Source organism: Arctopsyche grandis, chromosome 9 (assembly GCF_051622035.1).
Source record: "Arctopsyche grandis isolate Sample6627 chromosome 9, ASM5162203v2, whole genome shotgun sequence".
Taxonomy (NCBI): domain Eukaryota; kingdom Metazoa; phylum Arthropoda; class Insecta; order Trichoptera; family Hydropsychidae; genus Arctopsyche; species Arctopsyche grandis.
In genome coordinates, this window is record NC_135363.1 from 19,816,191 (window position 1) to 19,843,007 (window position 26,817).

The 26,817-nt window shown below is 35.1% G+C and overlaps 1 protein-coding gene across 1 annotated transcript in view; it reads left to right on the plus strand.

The window, feature by feature from the left end:
- Positions 1-1,880: 1,880 nt before the first annotated feature.
- Positions 1,881-26,817, plus strand: part of Notum (palmitoleoyl-protein carboxylesterase notum) — a 48,660-nt gene continuing 23,723 nt past the window's right edge. Inside the window, exons 1-2 of the mRNA XM_077438784.1 lie at positions 1,881-2,015; positions 11,920-12,209. Of these exons, the coding sequence (XP_077294910.1) occupies positions 12,192-12,209 (18 nt within the window). The 5' untranslated portion in view covers positions 1,881-2,015; positions 11,920-12,191. The remainder of the gene's footprint in view (positions 2,016-11,919; positions 12,210-26,817) is intronic.

The following is a 26,817-nucleotide window of genomic DNA, read 5'->3' on the forward strand; positions in this document are numbered from 1 at the left end:
GTTCACCATAAAGTTTGAATTCAACTCTCCTCACCTATAGGTGTATTATATTATACAATTTGGTCCTGGAATATTAAATATCATAATTGGAAGTTATGTAGAATGTATGTATGAAAGTTGAATATATAATAAAAAAAGAGAATGTAAAAGGGTAAAAGGAAGACCACGGGGAACATGGGTAGACGAAATTAGGAAAATGTGCGGGGCGAGATAGATGAGAGTTGCGCAAAACAAAGACGAATGAAAAGGTTTTTCACTCAGTAGTAGATGGTGAATGGCTATAAAAGATGATATGATATTTAAAAATACTGTTTTTATCAATCTTTATCAATCTCTCAAACGCACTTGAGTTCAATTATCAGTTTTTTTTTATGCATTTGCTTCCCATTGGAATTATGTAGATCGAAATGCATCTTCTTTTTCTAATGTAATGTCCTCCTAGATCGTTGAAAACTAGAATTATCATCTGTATCTTGACGACAGCTGCTCGAAATGTGAAATCTTCCAGATGAAATGAAGATTTCACTCATTTTCTAGACTGTCAAAATCTTAGCGTACATTATCAGTTTCTTCTACTTGTTCTCATGCATTTTGATTCGCATGAGTATTTTGATACATTTATAACTGAAATATGCTGTATCGATATTAATTTCCTCAAGTATTTTAGATATATGAGCCGTTATAATTGAAAGTGGCATCCATCGTGATCGGTTGAGTGGTTTAGGAGCCTATACGAGACAGACAGACAAACAAACAGACATTCAATTTTATATATCTATACATACAAATTTATATAGATGATAAATTTTATTTTCTTCTTTTTTTCCATGTTCATTTTTATGTACCGTTTTTTTTCTGGTTTGTTTTCTTATGTAGGCCATTGTGGCGCATTAAGTTCTTCCTGTATTTCCACAATGATACAAAAACTTTAATTAGCCATCCAGCAGCATAGCTCGGTCGTTAAGCTACTGAGCCGCCGGGTTCGAAAAGAATTTTTCTGAGTACATCTGTAGTGCTACTGGTCAGACTTGGATATTTGTGACTCCAGGCCGATCGTTTCCTATCAGAGTTTGCCAATTTCATTGTTGAAACGGTCCCCCCCTAAACTCAGTGCCGGTTTTAGGGGGGGGCTGGGTCGGGCAGCGTCCGAGGGCGCCAAATAAGTTAGGGCACCGAACGATGCGCCAAAGGCGCTTTAAAATTTAAAATCAGAGCGCCAAAAGCCATTCAAAATTTTAGATTAGAGCGCCAAAGGCGAAAGTTCTTTCTAAGGGTGTTTAGAAAAAAATTGCCCGAGGGCGCCATCGGGTGTAAGGCTGGCACTGTACCTACTATGTCACCACTATTTTTGAGTATGATTAATGTACAATAAAATGTATGTACAATTCATAGATGTCTGGTTAATTTGCGAGTTTTTCAGTGTCTCGTAATTCAACGACTTATAATAAAAAAAAATGCTGCATTGTAATTGTAATTTGTAACTGGCCAGGAAGGTGCATTGGGGTTTACCTGTAAGGAAATATGTTAGAAAATAAATAAATATCACCATCCACTACTGGATGTGGGCATCTCTAGCACGCTTACATTCGTCTCTATTTTGAGCAATTCCCATCCATCTCATCTCACATGTTTTTCTAATTTCGTCTACCTATCTATCTTGCTGTCTTTCTTTTACCCGTCTCCTTTGAAGCCTTCCTTGCGCTCTTTCACATTACCTTGATTTGTCACCTGAGCCGGTGGCTATTCTCTATGCACTGGGCCATGGTTACCTTTGGGTCGCGCGCCCCCATTCTGGAAGCTGTGTGCTAATTGAGTTGGACGGGGGGCGGCGCTCGGGGCAGGTACGGCACGCGGCCAACACTCAACACTCAACACTCAACAGTCAACAGTCAACAGTCAACAACCAAGTGTAGGCTGCAGAGTGGCTGTCGACAGTCGAGCACGGACCACTGCGCGGATAGCACGGCCGGATGCTGCGCGACCGTTCATCGCACGTGACACGCACACACGCCACGGTACACATCCCATCAAACGATCATTGTCAATACCCCCTGCCACAAGTGACCTATAATATTCCAGTGCCGGTTGTGACCTTTGGATGTATCGTAGTTTTCAATGTCGCGGGGTGGGTGGTGTTTTTCGCGCCAAATTGTCGCCTCGACGCATGCGCAATTGTGATTGGAAATTCGCGTCGATGTGTTCGTTTCCGGTTTAATTTTTTGAACTCGAGTATCTATCGTATGTACGTATGCGTTGGAAAAGTTTTGCCGGCGAAACTTTTGGAGCATGCGCCGTTGAGCTGACGGCTAGCGAAAGTTTTGACGTTTGACGTTTGATTATGTTTGTTGTTCGTATGCTCGAATTCGCTATACATACATACGTATTTAGATATGTGGATAATATTTGTACTGTGCTCAAGTATTGTATATATTTTATTATTGATGATTTCGATTGAATTGAAATTGTTTCATTGCACGATAATGTATTGTGAAATTTTGTTTGTTATCGCATGCTTACAGGTACGTAGTTATGGCAATGACATTTAATAATACGTATAAAATCAAATTATTCAAAGTTATTAAATGTAGTTTGTTATTTAAAACTTTTTCAATTTAAATGGTTAGATTTATATTAAAGTTTTCGCATACATTTTCATTTTGAGTTGAAAGTTTGTTTGTTTATTAATTTATGCCTTGTATTACCTTCGGTTATTTTGAAAGTTTTGTTTCAATTAAATATCAATTATTTGGTTGATGACATATAGAATTATTTTTTACGTCATTTAATATTAAATTCAATGATATATTCAAGTGTTCCAAGTCGGTCTATAATAACAGAAATTTAAATTCAAACTTATGTTTAAAACTTGAGCAAATTAATTGTTTGGAAAACTTGAATCACTTTTGTCAAAATTGATTCAATTTTGATTTGTTCTTAAAAATATAAACTTGTTTTAGTTTATAGACTTTTATTGTTATATTTACATTACAATATTTTTTTATTTATTCGATTCAAGTGACGTTTACTTAATATTTTAAAATTAAACTTTTCTCTTCGTATTGTTTTGCTTGTTTGTGAACAATTATAAAAGTGGTTTATTTATTTACGATTATAAGTCGATAAAAATCATTGTTTTTTAAAACAATTCCAACCAAAATACAGTGGCGTAGCTACCTCATAGCAAAGTCATGCACAATATGAGGGCCCAGCTTGACAGGGGGTCCAAATTTATATAAATATATGTAGATACACTTAAAATAATTTAACATTGTCCAACTTAAAAATATCTAAAGTAATAAAAAAAAATGACGAATTTTTAAAATCAGTAATCTAAGTTAAATTATTTTTTTTTGTAGAATTATTATACTTATAGTCCTATGCAAATATATATCAACAAACAATTTGAATTATTTCATCTCATATTTTTAAAATCACAATATGGGGAGGGTTGGGGGAGCCTTGGACAATTTTTGTATAGGGGCCCGAAATTCCTAGCTACGCCACTGCCAAAATATTAAGAAGTATCCTTGATTCTATTCTACCTATATTGCATAAAATTCGATTTCTACATTTGACATATTGCGCAACTTCAATCAAGTCTGTTTCATTCATTGAATCGTACGGTATGCCATACCTAGGTTGACTCCAGCTGTGATGGGCGTATCTTCGTGTCAGTGTTAATTCGTACGACCTTATTATTTCGATAAGTTTCTCCCAGATTTCTTCTAATGTGGTAATCACCAGAGACCGGCGGTCAACCTTTTTTTTGCTCTCTTTGTAAGACAATAGTAATTGACAATAGTGAACCATTTTTTGTGGGCAATGGAAACTTGTCCGCCGGTCTCTGGTAATCACTAGAGGTAGGATAGCCAAGGTGCCGCTTATTGTTCAATTGTTGTAAATGCTTTGTATAAAAGGTTTGGCAAACCTTTAACAATGCATTTACAACATTTGAACAATAAACGCCACCTTGGTTATCCTACCTCTAGTAATCACAGTTATTGATCACTGTCAAACCTACATATGTAAATACAAGGATAAAATATCACCGAAAACACACCAGATGAGAAGTTTTGGCCTTGATGGCCATAGCATAGATTAAGCGTGCCAGCGTATTTTTTACATATGCAAAAGTATCTTTAAAAAAACCACTTTGTGTGTCTGCACTTTTATCCTTTCAATCATCAGCTCTAGATTCCATGCTTTCAATTACGTACTTTCATAAATTTTACATACATACTTCCATTCGAGCACTAGTTTTATGCATCTGCCATCCACATCCCGGAGACTGCAATTGTATTTTCACTTGCATATCCGTTGCACCGATCATGATTTGTAGTCCTCACCCACGCGTTCCACTTTATTGTTATTGTAACATCTTTGAATCTAATACCTGACATGCAAAGCAGCAAAGCCCATCGATATTGAAGTTCCAAGTATTATACAATCAATTTAAAGTACATACATAGTATACATTTATACTACTGAGTGGGTATCAATGCAATCGACCTGCACTTGATTCTCATTTCCTCGAACCAGTTTCGCGTTTCTATCCCGAATTCCACACTCGTTTACCAATCGAGACGTATTGCCGCTGTACGGATTTGCATATCCATCCCGTTCACGGGCTTAAAGTCTCGCTGCTCCCCCTGATGCATTTCGCAGTGGCAGAGTGTCGGATGCGATAACCGTCAGGTGTAGAACAGGTAGCCGAGGGCCGATTTCATGGTGGCAGGGCGTTTATGCATTCTCGTTTCGACTTTACGATTCTGCGAGTCCAACGATGATGCGGTCGGGGAACCCTTTGACCGCACCCAGATCAAAGCGGGCGCGAACAAATGATTTTTGGTCTTTGATACGGTTCGCCTTTGATCGAACATTGAGTGTATTTATGCGACCGGGAGTGCCAGACATTCGGCGTTAATGGCGCACGTCGTCGTCTTCTGATGCCCGATCCATCGCAAACACCGATCCGTATAATGTACCCAGTTGCCACTCAATCTGTGACAAGCTCGATGATGCCAGCCCTAGCTGTGCCGTCTCGCGTGAAACTGGATAGGATGAAAGTTCCGGAACGTTTATTTGTTCGGGTTGCGTACAACGCTCTTAATCCATAAAAATATCTTATTTACACATCAATTCATTCTACTCAGCGGGGAAAAAAATTCACGATCCTTATTTATTGGTCAGCTGATATATTCAGACCAATTCGAATCACGTATTTAGAGGCTCGCGCGTGTTAAATAACCAGAGATCGGTGGACAAGTTGCTTTTGCCCACAAAAATGGTTCACTATTGTCAATTATTATTGTCAACCTTTTTTTTGCTCTCTTGCTTTGTAGGAAAATAGTAATTGACAATAGTGAACCATTTTTTGTGTCCAAAAGCAACTTTTCTACCGATCTCTGCTTATAGACCGTGCTTTTTCCAGGAATCGGGGTGGTTTGGCTCTATTTACAAAGCTAGAGTACAAAAAAAAAGGTTGGGCGAAGCTTTTACAATAATTGAACAATAGCATTTACAACAATTGAATAATAAACGGCGCGCTGTGGATCCGGCCACTACTCATGAGTCATAACTAGAGGTAGGATAGTCACAGTGCTATCCATTGTTCGGCAAACCTTTAACAATGTATTTACAACCATTGAACAATACACGGCCCCCTCAGGCTCCGGTGACTAGTCATAACACAACGTCGACAAATCGGAATCAAGATGCAGAGCTTATTACCATGCTAAATGAGTATATGTATTTTCATCGGATTCAATTATCTTTCATACCTGATTATGAGCGCAATAGTCATAAGTTGAGTGCGGATAGAGACCGTGCTTTTTCCAGGAATCGGGGTGGTTTGGCTCTATTTACAAAGCTAGAGTTCAAAAAAAAAAGGTTCGGCGAATCTTTAACAATGCATTTACAACAATTGAACAATGAACGGTGCGCTCTGAGTCCGCTCTTTAGTCATAAGTAGACTAAGATGTCGGATTGCTGCTCGTCAAAATAACAGTAGACCTCTCCATTACCGTAAAGCAAAAGAGTTGAAAATAGTGAACCATTTTTAATCCATAAAGCATAGTCTGAACGCCGCCCTTTAGTCCTAAATAGACTACGGATACTCATCAGCAAAATTCGGCGTTGGAAGGATGCTTTTCAAATATCAATAGACCGCTCTATTAGTGTTTAAAGCAAGAGATAAAAAGCATGGTTTTAAGAAATGAACAATAGCGGACCATTTTTTGTGCAAAAAGCGTCCTAAAACTGCTTATTATTAGGCCAAAATTATTTTCATATTTTTAAAAACTTTTTTTATGATAACCTTTTTTTTATTGTTATGTGTATTGTTATCTGGGATGTTAATGGATATCCTATGTGACATCGGATAGGGACCGAGGCTATTGTTAATTTCGTATAAATTAATTTTTATAAGCTTTTTTGCTCTTATGTTTTGAACACTGTTAAAATGATGTATACTTAATTGGCTTTGCCCCGACGACAATCCGTTTTCTGGTCATACGTATAATCCATCAAAAGGACAACAAATTATTAAGTAGAAAAACATTCATTCATCGGTGTATTTAAAAAAAATAAAACCTATTAAAAATATCAGTCATTTTCATTAACAATCCATTCAAAAAATTATCAGTCCTATGTCTGTATATATTCATCCTGTCTGTGAAATATTTTTTACTTCTTCAGCTGAAGTATGTATGTAGGTACAAAGTTACTATAGAATGAATATACTTTGGTACATTACGGGAAGGGTGAGTCTTTAGACTCCTTCATGTCACAAAACCAGATATTATGGTAAGAATGTTACATGTTAAAGTGCACGTATTGATTTGACGTTTAAATGTTTTCCTGAATTTAAAAGCTTAAATCCACTGCGGGTGTGTGAAGTTCAAATTACATACAATCTTGTATTTACTACGAATGGGATCGTTCGTAACAAATGCTAATGCCAATTGTTATCTATATATGATTCAAATGCAATCGTAAAATTTAAACCTCTGTAATTACAGAAGACCTTTTAAGGGTTATATTATATTATAATGCTATATCATAGTGACGCAGCCCTTCTCCAATTGGACTTAGATGCGCTGTCAAGTTGGTCTGTCGATAATAAATTATTTTTTAGCATTCAAAAATGCTGTGTTCTCAATGTGGCAAGATCTTCAAATCGCTTGATTTATCCATATCGCCTAAGTGGTGTTGAATTAAAGTTTGTGGATGAATATTGTGATTTGGGGGTCTTGTTCTCGAATAATTTTCAATTTAAACGACACATAGACAATATTTGTTTGCGAGCCACAAAAATGCTGGGATTCTTACTAAGAGTTAGCAAACCTTTCCAGAGTACGTTGGTGCTTAAAATTCTTTATGAATCTTTAGTACGTAGTATTCTAGAATTTTCTTCTATTATATGGAATCCTACCCATATAACTCATTCATTGAAGATTGAGAGAATCCAAAAACGGTTTCTCAGATATCTTTATTTGAAACAGTATGGTTATTATCCTTGGCTATATCCTAGTGCATTCCTATTAGGGGCGTTAGGTTTCAACTCATTGGAGTCTCGTCGGAATATGTTACTGGGAAGGCACTTTTTTAAGCTGTTGAATGGGATAATTCACAATCCTCAGGTTCTAAATGAATTTAGGTTTAATGCACCTAGCAAATTCAGGGACTTGAGATATCGTGATTTGTTTGTTCCTCCTGTGGCTCGCACAAATATGTTGACAACGGCTCCTATATCTAGGGCTATATATCTGTTCAACCGGATTTCTGGTGAAATTGACCTCTTCAATATAAAATATACTAATCTGGTTGAGTGGTTGTTGAGGAATGCCAGTGGTTGATTTTGCCTATTTTAAATATGAATGATTGTTATTACTTTATCTATGTTTTTTTTTTATGATTTTATGATTTTATGATTTTATGATTTTAATGATGTTGTGTCAATATTGTTATTTTTATAAGTTATTATTACTGTTATGATGTTATTATTACTGAATGACCGGCCACAGTGACGCGTTGGAGATCTCTGTAATGTCACTTTGGCTAATATGTTAAATAAATAAATAAATAAATATTACTTCATATTCAGTTAAATTCATATTTATGGATGAGATTTTAATCGGAACGTTGTCATTGATACATTCCGACTTAAGGTGTTTCATAAACATAATACACCTATAGTACTTTCTACTTCAAAGAATTTCTTTAGAAAGTAAAAACTGTTATTAAACCGTATCAAGTGCCCGTGGACTTCGCTACCTGCACTTATCTACTCTGTACAGGTTTTTTTTCCATCGACTTTTTTATTTGTACATCTCGCATAATTACGCGGCAATATTTGGCGTTGTCCGTGAGTCACCGGTGTTGACTCTGGACCAGAATGTGTCTGGCACGCGCTCACTGAACCAACTAAACTAACTGGTCGAGCTTTGTATTGCGCCGCCTCGGCTACTTCCTTGGCGCCGAATAAATCTGCTAAATCAGAGAGAACGCCGACATCGACGACGACTAATAAACGATTAATCGATAAATCAGGATTTCGACGACATTTCATTTTTTCTACGAAAGAACGCACCCCGGCAAGCAACGGGTTAAAAAGGCGTCAAACGTCAAACTCGCAGGACGTTCGACCTTCCATGTTCGCATGGTTTATTTTTTTTTTTTACTAACCTCTTTTCGTTTCACTTACGATTACAATTCAGGAAAAAGTTTGCCTCTTATTACAAAATTCAATACTAGAAAGAATATTGAAGACAGCTTCAACCATATTTTCATTTTTTTGCATTTTGGTATGCTCAAATATTTCCATTTTTTACTAACCTCTTCTTAGTTCAGAATCGATTTTGTAGTCTGAACAAGTTTGGGTTCTTATCCGATCGTTTTCAAACTTTGCCATTTTGCTCGGTTTGGTCATCAATATAAGTGGAAATGACGTCCGCCATTACCATGGTGAAAAATAATCGTAATAGACACGTTTGAAAATACTGCATCTTCCTCCACGGTGACGTATATCGTTGACGTTGATGTTTATCGTCCACACTGTCCCATTTGTCCACACTTTTCTGATCGTTTTTTCCCTTTTCGCCCCCCTCTCGCTATGGCACATTCAGCACTTTGCCATACTCATGATCAAAGTTTACGGAGAGAATTGGTGATTTCTTAATTGGGTTTTTTTTATATACATATTGTCTTAATTTTATAAACAAAATATAGAAGAGGTGAGTTTTTAAAAATCATTTTTTAGATACTTTTAATTTAAAGTAATTAATCGTGTAATTCAGATCAAACATCAAAATACATAGGTATTTGTTTATATTTTTTTATGCATAATTCAACATGTTAATCAGATATTGATAGGATCTTTAACACACTATTTTTCTTATACAAATAATATATTATATTAAGATGTGTTATCAAAGTCCAATACACTTAAAGAAGTATAGAACGCTGCATGCTAGGCATAACGAGAAAAGTTAAGAAGCGGAATATGTACATAGGTGGGAAGTATGAAAAGGGTAGTGGATATAGTGGAGAGAGTGAAGATATTGAAGATATTGACATGGAAATGAGGGAATTACGTAACTAGAATAATGGACAAAAGGTGCTAAAATGGTACTCGAGAGAATGTGAAAGGGTAAAAGGAAGAGCGCAAGGAAAATATGTGAGGTGATATGGATCAGAGTTGCGCAAAACAGAGACGGTAGTAAACGCGCTGGAGAAGCCTTAATCCAGTAGTCCATGGTGAATGACTGTAAATGATTATATTTATGAATGGAAATGATAATTATATACAAATGTAAAATCATTGAAAACTTTCCATTTTTTATGATTTTTCTTTTTATTAATTTCGATTTTCATTTAGTACTTTATATTTCTTAACTTGGGCATTGAACGCCAGAATGTTGCATAAGGTCCATGTTAACTCAACGAAGTATGGAACGCTGTATGCTTGGCATAGCGAGAGATATAATTCGGAATACGTGAATTAGAAGTATGATAAAGGTGGTTGATGTAATGGTGATGGTAACGAATTTGAAATAGCAATGGACGGGTCACGTAGTAGAACGGTGATAGATAGATAGAGAAAAAAAGTGCTCAAATGGTACCCGAGGGAATGTAAAAGGGTGCAAAGAAGGCCGCAGGAAAGATGAAATTAGACAAATTTGTGGGATAAGATGGATGAGAGTTGACCAAAATAGAGACGAATGGAAGCGTGGTGGAGAGCTATGTACAACATATATGTACAACAGTAGATGGCGAATGACTGTGAATGATGATGATGATGATTATCTTAATTTAACTAGGACTGCAACCTAATTTTACTATTTTTTTATAACAAAGACGTATACATAATTTTTTCCGTGCAACTTATCATACATAAACGACACTATCTAATTCGATGTACACACATACATACTCTCGTATTGGTTTGTAAGTCGAAATGCAATATGAATGCATTTTGACACTATTCGAAAACGATAATTAGCATAGAGACTACATGGTAATCAAATTAGGAAAACCTATTATAATTGAACCGGATTGCGGGTTTCGGTTTGTACTAATTGAGCATTTCATACGGCTTACACGAGTGTACCGCACTCGGTTTGTTCATTTCGCTTTCAATTATTTTAATTCCGCCAACTAGACATATATATTTAATGGTGTATGAACTAAATCTGCATGTTTGTGTTCGTTCAGATGCAATGATAAAAGTGAAATATTTGCTCCGTAATTGTATCTATTAATTAGGTGTGTTATGTATACACCATGTCAAACATTTTAACAACATACATATGATGCGAAACTTCTATGACCTCTTTTATTATTTATTCTCGTGTGTGGATCCCTTTTGTTATAATAATCACCATTTGTTTCGCTTTCCTCAAAAATATAAAATGATAAATCATCTCACCCCTAAACACTTCATTAAAAATTGGTACCTTGTTTCAACCCGTTACCTTAAATAGTAAGCATATGTAGTTTCCATCAATTAATATGCCAAGTCTGCATATAAAGTATGTATGTTTTCTTATTATATTCCATAGAGATGGAAAAGTCATATCTGAGATAATCAAAAACTATGTACATATCTACTTAAACATGTTTAAAACCGTCAATACTCAATCTAAATCTCTAAGGTACAAATTTATTGCTTTCACAGCATTCAATATGGTCCATATGTCGATTAACTAAAATAGAGATGATTTAGTATTAAATGTAATCAGCAAATTGTATATGTATTCAGCAAATTGCGAATAATTAAATCACAGGAGCTATCCCAAAGCTTTTATTTTTCTTATAATTTAATTTTTAAAGCCTTTTTATTATTACTAAATAATATTCACAATACATCTTATATTTATATTAATAACTACTGATCTTTGATCATTTTCTATTTTACAATATTTTTTTTTTGTAATTATAGTATTATATTATTTTAATGTTAATGTACAGCATAATAGGAAAAAGAGCTCAAAAATATATTTACAATTCTTATAAATTTTCTTACGTATAATAAACTCTAGTATATATACTCTATTTTTCACGTACATAAAATGTAAATCAACAGGTTTTTATTTCAATGTATTAAATTTTCATTAAACAAAAAACAACTTTAATATATTACACATGACTGGTCCACCGGCTACTGTTTAGTTCGCACGAGCCGGTTTTTTAATAATTTATTTTTTCATTTTGCTTATAAAATCAATTAAATTAATTTGCGATATCGTTAATTGACGCACGTCCAATCGGACTTATCTACTAGCACTAATTCAAATGAAGCTTCGTTTTAATAAATTCGTTAACCTTTTCGCGTCCATTGATATAATTCCCCGGATAACTACACGATGTATGTGTAAGTTATACAACTTATTATATTTGTTTTATTTGTATATTCAACAGATAAAATGTACATATGGACGTGAATGTGCGACGGCCGAGAAGACATTATTATGGATGCTGTAAAGAGAACTCATCAACTCGAATTACAGCTGAAACCGAATCGTTAGTGGCGGACAAAATCGACTGTATATGACACTCGCCGACGTTCTATATACACACAAGACAACACGCATAAAACAATATTCGATATTTTCAATACGTGTTGGCTAATTGTTGGCGTGTTTTGTTTAAAAAGCGTCAAATACGATCAAAAGGACTACGTATATACCGCCATGGAGACGACCGGGCAGGTGAGTTCGAACAAAAACAACCGCAATACTTATTGTCATTTGCCTTTTTTGGTTTATTTTAACCCCAGTTGATTTTATGATATTTGACTATCGAAATCAAAGCGCCGCCCGTGTTTATTCGCCGAGATTAACATCAACAAACTATTTATTGATCGCGCTTGCTATACGCTAATTTACTCAAACACCCGTCTATAGGTATGCGTGTATTTAAATAGATTTGTATTTGAATGTGTACACAAAACTTATTCACGTACACGCAAAACTAATCCATTGATTGGTATTTGAACACATTCGAACATAAATATAATATTTGGTTAACAATCTCAGCCATAAATTATTTGATGAAACAGACTGGCAATATTAATACAATTTCACCCATAAACGATACATAAATACTTGCAATCTAATGGAAAATGTTTCACAACTACTTCCAGATGAACGATCTTTATGAAAATCAACACGCACCTTTCATACATAGTGGAGGTATTTATTGGAAAGTTTCATGAAATTTTTACGGTTGTTTTAAAAGTTATTGCGAGTTTTCTCGAAGCGTTCGTTATTTGTGTATCATTTAGTGTGTTTGTGTCAATTGTGTATATTTTGATCGATATTATTGATAAAATCAATCTCAATTATATTTATCGAAGCTGCGGCCATAATAGTGTTAAAATCTTCTGGCTACTATGTACAAGGCTCCGATCTGCGAACATCGACGTCTCCCCTGTTTGATGTTCGCCGAATTAGTTAATAAACACGGTGATTACGAAACAATTTTGCTATCATCGTCTAAATAATATTATATTATTATTTATTTATAAAAAAAATCATCATCATCATCCGAGTATACAATTTTGGCTTCCAATTGGCCGTTGATCCGATTCGTTGACTCCATGCGAAATTTTAACTGAAAAATTACGACGTGGCGCTCTCGTTAAACGCCTATTAAAAAGTTACCGTCGCAATTTGTTTTATTTCGATGCCGATGATTGACTTCAAAGGGGGCCGGCTGGAGGTTTGCGAGCAGACCCAGCAATAACCCTTTGTTCCCTTTAAGGCACCGATCGATCGAAGGTCAACAAAAAAAATCATTAGATTCATATTATACGTGTATTTTTTTCGATCGATGTCGATGCATGAATCAAAAATTGATTTTGAAAAAGATTGACGAAATCTGCATCGGCGTCGACGACAATGCCTTTGAAGTTAAGGTTTTAATAAATCGGAAAAAAATAGAGTGTTTTCGATTGTAAAACAATTAGTCCAGGTAGTAAAGTGATCCATCTTCTCGTCCCTGCACTAATTTCACTAAGTGTTGATTTTTCGTTGTAATTATAAAATAAATTGTGTTTGTATTTTTGCGAAATATTTTAACAACTCATGTCGAGGTCCTATTTTCATCACTAATTAAATCATTTTATAGATATGTAGGCTAAGTGAAATCCCTATAACTCCACATTACTAAGTTAGAGTCACAATGCTTTCATATAATGACTCATATTCGTTCGAAAAATTAATCTTATCAAATTATTGAATAGAATGACAATTATATTTTAGTTAGAATACATTTATACGATATATATTCTCAATATAAAAAATCTAAATATTAAATAAAATATTTCATACATCAGTTTTTATGGTACCATTCACAGAAAAAAGTATTATTCGTGCAGGATCACAATCTTATGTGAAAAATAATGTTTCATGCATATAAATTCATATATGTATGAACTTACATACATACATATACATATATTATAATACCTTTATATTGTAAAATGTTACCGTCTAAAGCAATTCAATCTCTCATAAAAGAGGAAGAGCATATCTCGAATTGTAAAGTCTTTTATATAGTGGAGCTATTGTGTTTATAAATTGCGCCTAACTTCATAACAATGGCTCTCTTAGATCTCTCGAACTCGTCAATAAGTAATCAAATCAAATGTTCTTGTATTGTTTTCACTTGCTTTCACAGACTCCGGGGACGGAGTAGACCACCCAGAAGCTTGATTTTTCTTTTTCGCTCAGCTATCCGTAGACTAATTTTCAATTATACTCTAGAAAATTCTCATTGATATGAAGTTATAGTTCTCTATGGTCGACAACTAGCGCTAACGAGACTGAATACGTTGAAGAACAATATCGCCAAAAGTTCTGAAATTTGAGAATTTCTATTAACTAAATATATGAATTTGCCTGATGAGCTGTTGCTAAGGTGATGCCTAATGAGCATACGAACTCACAAGATATGAAAATGAAGATGGAAAGATTAAATTCAGAGTCGACTCCATAACCTTAACGTTTTTAGCTTCTTTCTAGCCGGCCTCTTCTTAACATATTACCAAGCCGAAATCACTCCAGCAACGAAATTTCTAAATTCTAAACAATCTTTTAGTTAGTAGAAATTCATTACGAGATACGAAACTCAAACCGAAGTCACTGTATTAATTTCACATTGTACTTTTAGCCCAATAACGCAATAATATATTGTTACGAAACGTCAGAAAATCTAGAGTTCTACCGTGTGGATACTTACATACATACATATATCTAGTTTCGTTTACAAACAAAGTTTTAACCTGATATTTATACGATTATGTAATAAAGTGTATTAAAACAGTATGGAGCATAGTATGATCGGTATAACGAAAAGTGACGGACAGAGAAACATTTAGAATGCAAACATTATAAAATGAATGAATAAATTGCAATGCCACAGGGACATTGAACGGAAGATGTAAAAAAGGGATACTGAAATGTTACCCAAGCTAAATATGGCAAAAAGTTACAGAAAAAAGATAATATGTTGAGTCAGATAAACTACTCCAAATGATAAAAGAAACGAAACGTGTGATAGAGGCTTTCGTCCAGTAGCAAATGATAACTTAGATAATTATCATATAATTTAGTTGGAAGCTGCATTCGCTAAAAAATGTCATTTTTAGCAACTCATTGTTATATACCTATATAGTATGACTGGCACTAACCTGAAATGTTGTCGAAAAAATACTCATAGAAAACTTACAATGCTTATAATCAATAGATACCAATATAAGGCAAAAATATTTTAGTATGAAATTAAAAAGAAGAGAAAAGGCATGAAAACTGATACTGAATATAAACTGCCGGGTAACAATAATTAAAGTATTGTTTTCATAAGAAATTTCAACTTTTCAAAATTTTGACTAATGCCAAGAAACAATGTCTGATTTTTTTTTAATTTAAATACTTGAAATAGCCGGAAGACCCAAGAGGTTTATCAATCAATTTGGAATTTCAAATCAATAAATAAAACTTGTAGAAAATTGTGTAAAATACAAAAGAAAAAAACAATTAATAGTAAAGTGAAAGAAAAAAAGTAACCAAAAAACAAGAATTTCAGAGAGCGGATCCCTCAAATTCAAGACGACATCAATGACGATCAGCATTGAGCAAATGAGGAAGAAGAGGAATTGAAATTAATGCATTAATGAAATAAAGGTCATCTTTGAAGAAATCAGAACCCTCATCTGTAGCAGATCTATAAGTCGGATGTGTGTAATTTAAATACCATTAATCCTATCATTATGAAAGTTCCTATCGGTGAGGGAAATGCCAATCGTCACTGCATTTTTACTTTATTTACAAGGATTTTATTAGTTTCACTTGTACAACGTTAAGTGTTCCCTTCCTTAGGGTGAAAACACATTAAGTGGTACGTAGTAAGTGTTGTTTTTTTAGATACTTTTAAACATGCGAAAAAATCGCAGCACCTCTAAGGCCCTAACCCATATACATGGTACACACTCCCAAAAATCACCCCATGGAGTGTTTTCGGTGTTATTTTATCCTTTATTTAACCTTGCTTGACAATGGTCGATAACGGCGAATCCCATATTTGAAGGAATGTGGAAGAAACTTTTAGGTTGCATATGGATATGCATACACGTGCGGCCTCCCAAACATATGCATTCTGCACGTGCAACTACACCCGAATTCGGTTTGGGGAACACCCACTTTACAATCACCCAAGAATACGTGACTCCTTACCACTCAGTGTGTTTCCGCCCTTAGACTCTTCCGATTGCTTTGAAACTTTGCTATGTTGCGAGGTTCGGCCCCCGATAGAGATTTCAATTGTGTCCGCTAAGTTGATAGTTACGATATAATCGTAATTAACATGTTTAAATATTCGAAAATTTTAGGGTCGGTGACAGCTCGCTCTCTGCTTAGAGCCCGTGCCTTGTTTGTTTGACTTTCCGCCCCCCACTCGTTTTGTCGGATTTTAATTGTTTATGCGCCTATAACTTTATCTTTTTCACACTATATCTTATAAAATTTGCATTAGCCACATTAGCCAAAATTTGCATTAGCCACGCTGAAAATTTCGTCAAAATTTCCAACTAGAATTATTTAGAAATCCAATAGAAAACAGGTATAAAAATTGTAGCTAATCCAAACAAACCCTAGATCACTACCCTAGATAACTACGGCCGAGGATTTCGAGTTTTGTAAAGGTGTGTTTAGTCTCTCTAATATATCTTGCAACAATGTAAAATAAACAAAAGAATGTCAAATATCAATTAATTTTTTTTTCCAAAACTAGTGTAAACCAGTCTTTATAAACATTGACACGGATTACACGACCATGTTGAATGCATTTTTTTTTCAATGCTACCTGGAAAGGTTTAGCGGGTAGTATTCTTGTTTATTTTTACGTGCTCAAAATACAACGCTTATCGGCGTATTTCAGGCTCATGGACTTGTTGGCAAAACGCCGATCGGCGTTGGTCAGTATTCAAAGGGATAAAGGCCAAGCAGGTAGTATTCTTGTTTACTTCGTACATGCAAAATTTACAATACCTATCGGCGTTTTGCAGGCCTATGAACGTTGGTCAGCATTCAAAGGGGTAATAGGTTATCATTTCGATTCGTTTTTGCGCATTTACATATGTTACATTTCTCGCCAGAGGGTGACATGTATGTATGTATGGATCTTCATCCAGAATCAGTTGTCGACAACGATGATGATGTAGTACAGCCGAAGTGTAGGAATAGGTGGTGAAGGGTGTGCGCGAGCTTCGACCGCATCGATTTGACGCTCGTCACAGCGTTTTTTTGACGGTGCGTGACGCGCGTGCGTGTCGTTCGCGACGCGTGCGTGACTTGCGGAACACCGTGTGCCGGTGAAAGAGGCCGCTGGACCTTTCATCTCGCCGCCGCGCGGTTACTGTTGTGTTTTGAAATCAAAGCAGTATCTTGTTTTACCGACTGATTCACTCGGGGGCTCTGTTTGTCGTTAGCGGCGCGCGGCCGATTAATGCGCTCGCGGCGCGGCCTTTATTACCGTCGAGCGCAATTAACGAGGCGCCGAGGCCGCGCATGGACACAACAGAAATCACCGAAAAACAACCTAAAGAATCACTCTTATATAATATATACACAGGTGGAATTTTACCTATTCCAATCACTAAATCCCGGATAACCAAGGTGCCGTTCATTGTTCAAATGTTGTAAATGCATTGTTAAAGGTTTGCCGAACCTTTTTTACAAAGCATTTACAACAATGGAACAATGAGCGGCACCTTGGCCATCCGTACTCTACAAATCACACCTCATTTCAGTCAACTTGGGTATTAGATCAAATTTCACTTTTGGTGACAGCGACCTGCGACTTTCAATAGCTTTTTGTTAAGAACCTAGGCTGTGGCTGTTCTGTGCTCAGACTCCTATTTATTATTATTAAATAGAAGCTCCAAAGTTATTGAAGTAAATCCACTAATAGGTAAAAGAAACTTATTTATTTATTTTGTTAAGAAAATTTACAGTTTTATTGATTTCAAAATTGATAACAAAAAAATATTAGTAGATGAACCATTTTAAAAATTTTCGCATATATGTATGTACGTACATATGTAGGTGAGAGAAAAAGAAAAATTTAAACATTAAAAATAAAAAAATGACAACAAAATAGTACCAATGATAGTAGTAAGATAATAATATTAATAATAATAATTAGATTCAAATTAAAAGCAAATAAGTAATAAATTATGTAAGATGATTAGAAATTACGTACCTATATAAAAAAGCTTTTTAAAAACAAACCTCTTCTATAATTTGCATATAAAATTATTATTTTGAATAAAAATTCCAATAATTTTATTTTACTACCGCCATCTATGTTTAAAACTAAAAACTGGATAGACGTCCGTCACTTTTCAAACGCGTGTTACACGATATTTTATCTCTATCGTTATGGCGGAGGATCAATTTACTTATTTGATGACCAAAATGAGCAATATGGCAAAGTATGAAAACGATCGGATAAGAGCCAAACTTTTTCCTGAATTGTAATCGTAAGTGAAACGTAAAGGAGGTATGTAAAAACACAAAAATAAAAAATAATAATATAATAAAAATTCACAATCCCAATTATCAATTAACAACAATGTTAAACATCAAAAAACAAATTCGCAACAATCACTCTAGTTTGGTTTGCATTAACATTAATTATTTATGTATTACAGTTAAGCTATAGTGACATTTCAGATATACTCGAGGGTGTCACTATAGCTAGGCATGTGTATACACATGAAAGACAAAAGATCAAAATTTAATAAGATGTAAACAAAAATAAAGCATGAAGAGTGTACTTTATTTTTATTTATACCTTTTTCATTACCAATAATAATTCAATAAATTGGGTTACATGTAAAGTTTTCGTCATTTTTTAATTCATTTAATTTTTATATTTTGAAAGTCGCTATAATTTTTATTACTAATAATTTTATACGTTGGCAAGAAAAGTCGATCTCGTTAAAATCGTTCAAGTTGTAATCGCAGTTTGGATTCGGAGTCATGGAGTCTTTCTTCATGTTTCTCGTACATTTCTTCAAATATGGGAATCACCATTGTCACTGTCAAAATTATGTCAATTGGGCCTGGCTCACTGCAAGGAAAGTGACTCGATGGAAAGTCGAAAGACGGAAAAAAATAAAATCAAATCGTCGACTCGTCGTTAAAGTAGATTATGTATCTATCTCTTTCATCATAATGTAACCCTGGCACATGGTAAAGATCTTTCAAATCCCCAACCCCGACCTACACTAACGACGAGTTCACAAATCAATTTTAATTTTATCCATCTTTCGACTTTCCATTAAGTCATTTTCCTTGCAGTGACAGTCACCAATGTCAATTCAATAATAAAATGTCACCGAAAACACTCCAGGAGCCGAGTTTTGCCAAGGATTGCAACGATATAGATTAGGACTGCTAGCTTTGCAAAACAATGTGTAAAAAATTATTACGATTATTTTTCACTATTGAACTATAAAAACCGATTTAAATTTCCATCGTTGTCCAGACCGCGCAAAGTGGCAAAGTTTCAAAACGATCGGTAGACTGTATGAATTTTAGCTCAATCGTGAAACATAGAAAAGCCTAGTAAAAACACGTACTGCGTACCTCTCTGTGTATCTTTATCTTTATTATACCATAGCATCATGATCAAATGTCGGCGTTGGATGGATGCTTTTCACACAAAAAATGGTTTACTATTGTCATTTTTTTAGAAAACCCATGCTTTTTTGCTGTCTTGCTTTGACCACTAATGGAGTGGTCTATCGTTATTTGAAAAGCATCCACGCAAAACCGATCACTGATCATGACCATAAATACCAGTGACGTGCCGTAAAAATCTCCCTCGGTATAACGTCACCTAGTTAGTCCCTTTGTATTCTGCACGCGCACATGCAAGTAAGGCTGCGCGACAAAAACAAGGAGATTTTCACGGCACGCCACTGATAAATGCATTACGGCTTACTGTGTACATATCAAACACATGCAATGTAGATATACAGATATTATGTAAGTACAAAACGCAAGCATATGTATGTATGTACATATGTATTACTTACAACAATCAACAAATTTGTGAGGGTTAGATAAATTGCCACAACAATTAATTAAGATGAATTTGAAAACAGGAGATGGTTAATCTGAATTAATAAACAAATACATCTTTTAGCGATAAACTTACTCGCAATCATCAAGAAAATTGAATAAATTGTTCAATTGCGGCCGGAATTTAAACTTAATACCTCTCTATTAAATTGAAAATTATGATAATAATAATGATTTCTGACACATTGATACTTCTAAATAAGTTTTTTTATTGAAATTTATCATACCTGAAACCGGTTCGTAATACGTGAATTTGACAGCAACTTTATCGATAATGTTATGAAAAAATCATTTTATATCTAAAATTATTTGAATAATATGTTTTACATACAATCCTTTATAAAGTAATCTGTTTCTGTCTGAATGGCAACTGCAAATGACGTGCAAAAGTGCAGTCAATTCTAGCTGTACGGTATTGAGTTTTGGTACTATTCACGTGAACGCTAGTGTATGTTACCTGAAATAATTTTACCTCAGTCTCCCTTTCACCAATAAAATAGCAAAGCTTTCAAAAGCTATTTGTATACAACTAAATAACGCGCCAATAATTTTCGTTCCGCTGGAATTGAACTTCGAACGCGAAGCCTCGAGTATTTGGATAGTTTAATAACGCTCATGGTTTGAATTTATACATTAAACTTGAGAGCGAATTATGTATGCCATTTGAACCCACCTTGCCGGTGTGTTGTCGTAGATTATTTAAGTTTGTACATATTAATAGTATTTGCTATTTTATGTATATTAAAACTTCTACTTGCATCGTACAGAGAGTACGGGTACAATTTACAAAATGGACGTATGTACACCTTCGTTGTTGTCACAACTTTGTTTGATTTCATGTAAGATGACAAACACTGTATGTTTATAATATGATTTGCATACATTACGTCTCGAAATGGACGAGAGCGCATGAGAACGCCGCTCCCTTGCTTGAAATCCAGAAACGTAGCGCTCCCTCTCGTGAAAAATCCGATATTTCCGTACCCTTTAGTAAATTTAAAAATCCCTCTGATGAGAAAATTTCAATTTAGCGAACGTACAACATAAATCAGATATGCTTAATTTGAGAAACCCTAACTCATCACATACAAAGATGTTAATCTTTTATGAATACATATAACATATTCTAAACATATGTTTGTATATATGAAAACAATTGAAGATACTCTTCTTCGAACAGTGGCCCATTTAGTTAATATTCTACACCAGGTTTTCTCAAATAGTCAATAGAAAAAAAAATTGGACTATGTTCGGTTCATGATTTTTTATTAAACGTATTGAAAAAGGATAATATTTTAGTTCTAATGAAGAAATACTTATTGAAAATAAAAATGAAATTACAATTTTCATAAAAAAAATATTGCGCACAATTTGGGTCGCAAAGTTTTCCTTTTACCGCAGGTAGTAAAATGTCTACTACCGGCTCTGATTTGTATGCATATAATGAATTATAACAGGTACAATAAAAAAAATCTAAATCATATATTGAAAATTATCGAGCGCTCCCATTTGTGAAATTTTCCATTTGCGTTTGTGTGTGTGTGTGTGTGTGTGTATGTGTTTGTGTGTGCGTGTGTGTGTATGTATTTGTGGTTTGTGTGTGTGTGTGTGTGTGTGTGTGTGTGTGTGTGTGTGTGTGTGTGTGCGTTTGCGTGTGTGTGCGTTTGTGTGTGTGTGTGTGTGCGTATTATTTCCTAACGCATGCGCGCTTTATGTGTTCATGCGTTGTTGTTTATTTTGTACTTCGTTATGAACAGTGTGGTTTTTTTATTAGAACAGTGATGTGCGGTTGTTCTTGTGCGATATTCATGAACAACCGTCTCGTCCTCCGACAAAACTGTATTCAAAATCTTGGACTGTATTCGTTGGGGGGGGGGGGCGGTGGCCTCATGTTGAGGGCTTTAAGGGTCAAATTCCTTGACCTTTAAAGCGGGCTTAGAACCATTTCTTTTAACCAAAAACTGTTATGAACCATTACCTAATATCATGGAATTTATTACCAGAGCATGGCTCGGTGTTTGGGCTTTTGCCTAGCACCGAGAGGCGCCGGGTTCGATCCCATGAGCCGACCTCGATTGAAAAGATTTTTTCTGAGTATATCTGTAGTGCTGCTGGTCAGACCTGAATATTTGTGACTCCAGGTCGATCGTTTCCTATCAGAGTTTGCCAATTTTCTCTGATTTCATTGTTGAAACGGTTCCCGATTAAAAATTGGCCAAAAACCTACTTGTATGTCACCACTATTTGAGTATGATAAAATTGATGTACAATTCACAGATGTCTCGTTAATTTGCGAGTTTTCAGTGTCTCGTAAAAAAAAAATGCTGTATTGTTTGTAATTGGCCAGGAAGGCGCATTGGGGTTTACCTGCAAGGCCTTCCTGGTATAAAATGTAATAAAATAAATAAATAAAATTTCAGCAGGACAATTATCGTTGAATTTTGGAAGGGCAAAAAGGCGGGATTGTCGCGTGCGCCGAGTGAAGTTTTCGTATGGCCGAGTTAGCCACTTCATCAGGCTCGGCATATCTGGCATAATTGTCGCGAGCCGTCACACTCTCGGAAGCCCACGGTTCGACAGTCGTCGGTCGGCGAGCGTAACTTACCCCGTTTCCGAGCGCTCGCTCGTCGTATCGTAATAGTCTCGTAACGATCGTAGCTCGCGCGTAATTAAATTAGTTTCGCCTTTGCGCGCGGTTGTGACGCGTGCGCGTGTGAAATCGCTCGCGCGCCACCGGTTGAGGGCCGGTGGCGTCAGGTAGAGGCGCACGATGCTGCGGGCCGGATGAGATTTTTGATGTCGGCGAGATCAAACGGTTTCGGCGCTCTTGAAGTGCGCCGCGAGCCGCTGCCACGACACGCGCCACCACTGCACTAACTACGTTTTGTTGTTTTTTTTTACTACTTTTATTATTATTTCATTACGCATTATGATTCTCTTCCGTGTTGTCCTATTTATGGGCAATTACAGCCTTGAGAAAAAACCCATGTGAGTACTGCGCCGTATTCGCCTCCCCTTGTAATTGTCAAGTTGAACTATCCTATGTACTTTCGATTATCCGAGCTGTTGCTGGGGGGTAGTGAGCGAACCCAAAGCGCGCCGTTCATTGTTCAATCGTTGTAAATGCTTTGTTAAAGGTTCGCCGAACATTATTTTTTGCACTCTAGCTTTCTAAATAGAGCCAAACCGCCCCGATTCTTGGAAAAATCACGCTTAGAAATGATCGTAAATAATCGAAAAGAAAAAAAATGGTTCAAAACCTCGATAAATTAAATTATTATTATTACGTATTTTTAAATGGCAAGAAGGAATATTTCAATTAATGTTTAAAAAAAAAGGCGAAATGAAGAATTGGATTTGGCGTGATTTTCGTGACCATTAGCTCAATTTAGACCTATATTCAGGCTATTTGAGATGAATGGTTCGAGTCGACGAAAAATGAATTTATCGATTTTTATCGATTCATTCATTATGTTCGGCGAGAGTTAGGACACACACACACATATTACCATCTTTATATATATGATATAGGTGTCTTCACAGGTTACCCCAATATGACACTGTGGCAAAACAATACATATAAAATATATAAAAACACATTAGATTTTATTTAACAAACATTCACACGCCACCCAAAAAATTTAAAGAAAAAAAAATAAAAACAAAAAATAAAGAAGAAAATAAAAAAGAATAAAAATTAAAAATTAAAAATTGAAAAAAAATCGAATAGTTTTTATCTAAACTAAAAGTGAAAAACGGTTAAATTGTTTGGTTAAATATTGAAATTTCAATTCTGGCCAAATTCAAGCAGCGTAAGGCCCGAGCAATTGGTAAAAAAGTAAGATGATTATTTCTTGATTTTGGTAATTGCCATGAAAATCGCCAATACGGAATATTTGGCACTTGAGTTCTCGTTAGTATGATGGACTTTTCGGCTACCAGATGTTCCGTTATAGAGATTTTAGTGACTTTTGAGCGAATGCTTTGTGACCAATAATCATCGAACCCTTGTTTTTATGGTATTGAATGTAAATTTGTAATAATAAATAAATTTAATTTTTTATTTTAAGCCCATCATATTTATTTATTTGACGTCATAATAGAAACAACCGTGTGATCACATTTATTACGATTCGGTTAGTCTGTGTTGCCAGTGAATCTACAATACGATATTTGCATCGATTTTCAATGTAATAATAGGCAATAGTATGCCAGTATATGTACTTAATTTGCGATAAAATAATTAACGGCAAATACGGGGAAATATAAAAATTTACCGGTATTTACCGATGGCCGATTTTTTCCTGAAGTTTTCCGATTTGCCGGTAAACTGGTATACCGGTATTGCAATCCCTAATTGCTATTGACAATAGAAGCAATATCCGCATCACTCATGCAATGAAAACCCCGATCATTGGAATCGCCCTCAAACTATTTTTTCGATATTTACCAAGTATTTTAAATGTTCCATTAATTTGTTTATTTGAGATATATCACTTGCCTCGATCTCTTTACAATCCGATGTTTATTTAGATTTTAGGAAAAATCTTTCTCCGTGATTGAACTACTATTGTTGATTTTACTTTCGACCAAGATTTCGCTATTCTGTGTAAGCATCCAAGAAATTGATCAAGTCATCATCATTAGTCACCGGACCCAGAAGGTCCCGCGTATTGTTCAAAGGTTGTAAATGCATTGTTAAAGGTTTGCCGAACCTTTTTTACAAAGGATTTACAACAATGGAATAATGGATAGCACTATGACTATCCTACCTCTAATCATCATCGTCAGCAAGAGTTTTTAGAAGACCAGTTCAGCGAAGCTGTTTCATTGGCGATATGACACCTTAGTCCATAGGTTGAATTATACCGGTTTGACACAATTTGAGTAGCTTGGGCCAAGTAGCTTATATTACATATGAGCCGATATATTTGCAAGTGGCGGAAGTCCAATTTTCAGTTCCAAAAACATTATTCCTGTTTGACTTAATTCACAAATTGTTATCAGATATCATTTATTTCAACTCGATATGTCCAGAATCTCGGAAAAGCAGAATAATCGTATATTTAAATATACCAGTATTTTTAAATATTGTTAAACGCAAAACAAACTCTGTGTTATTTATATCTTAAATTACATATATCCTTAGCTTAAATCTAAACCACCCATTCTTTCATCACCATCTTCACAATTTTGAATTGATGCTTAGCATTTTTGTTTTCTAAATGCGAAGGATTTCTTTTGTATGCATATACATAATACTTCTACCTTTGTCCGAAATTTTTCATATTTATTTCTCAGTACACGTATAGCGTAATATAATATACAGGAAGTGTTCGTTTTTTGATTGTTCCACGTTGAAAGAACCACCAAGTGTCCCACACCGAAGGAGGGCTCCACAGTATATTTTAATTAAAAATAAAAACACGTGTGCTTTGATGTTTTTATTTGATTAACGAACAAGAGGCGCGGTCTTTTTTGCAAACTATTGATTTTTTTTTTTTGCGAAACAAAGGGCGTGACGCTACACAGATTTTCAGTTAGAGCGTTTTGTTCAATGAGCGTCACGCGCTCAATGATGTATTGATGTATGTATGTATTATATGTAGAAGGGATTCTCTCAGAATTCGGCTTCGGGTACAAAGAAACCCCTTTTCAGATGCAACTGGAACGTTTTTGTCACACCACTCCCAAGATTTCAGGTGTCGCGAAAAATTTTCGCATCCTCGAGCCTATGTACATATGTATGTATGTACTAGCAGATCCTTTTACTCGTATTTGCCCTCACAGAAGATGAAATACCGTTTGAGAATATATCTGTGTGCATATAAAATTGAGTGCCCGAGTGTGCCTCTTAGATTCCATTACTCTTTGACTACTTATTTCGAATCAAAGTTTGAAAGGTTACTCTTGGTGTGTAACATTTCAAACTCGACATCTTGTGAATGTGATACTTTCTCGAATGACATTTGCCTTTTGGGTCAACATAATACTACTCACAAAGGATTTTTTTTTTATTTGCGCCTAATCAAACATGTATGGAATTGTAATTGTATTTGTATATTTTTCGATTACAATACATTAATTTAAGCATTGTAGATTTTTAACTAATCCATTAAACTCATTAAAAGTAAAAAATTAACAAACCCATGACAATACCATTTTTTTATGTATATATTATAATATTTTATCTATAAGAAAACTTTTTCAAGAAAATAAAGCATACATACATATGTACATCGTCATCTACAGCCATTCACCCTCCACTACCGGATAAAGCCCTCTCTAATTTATTTGCGCAACTCCCATCCATCTCACCCCACATATTTTTCTAATTTCGTCCACCCATCTTCCTTGCGGCCTTCCTTTTACCCTTTACATTCTATCGGGTACCATTCCAGCACTTATTTTGTCTACCTTTCGTCCATTCTTTATTTTCCACTATATCAACTAGCCTTGTCATAATTCTCACCGACGTATTCCGTTTCCAATCTCTCCTCGTTATTCCGAGCATACGGCGTTCCATACTTCTTTGAGTGCATTGGACTTTGTATAGTCCAATTTTCACAACCATACGTCATCATTGACAGATTGTATCAAACATTAATCGAAAATCTTTTTCTACGGGCAAAGTGGCATTTATTATTTAAAAACTGTGTTCATTAGC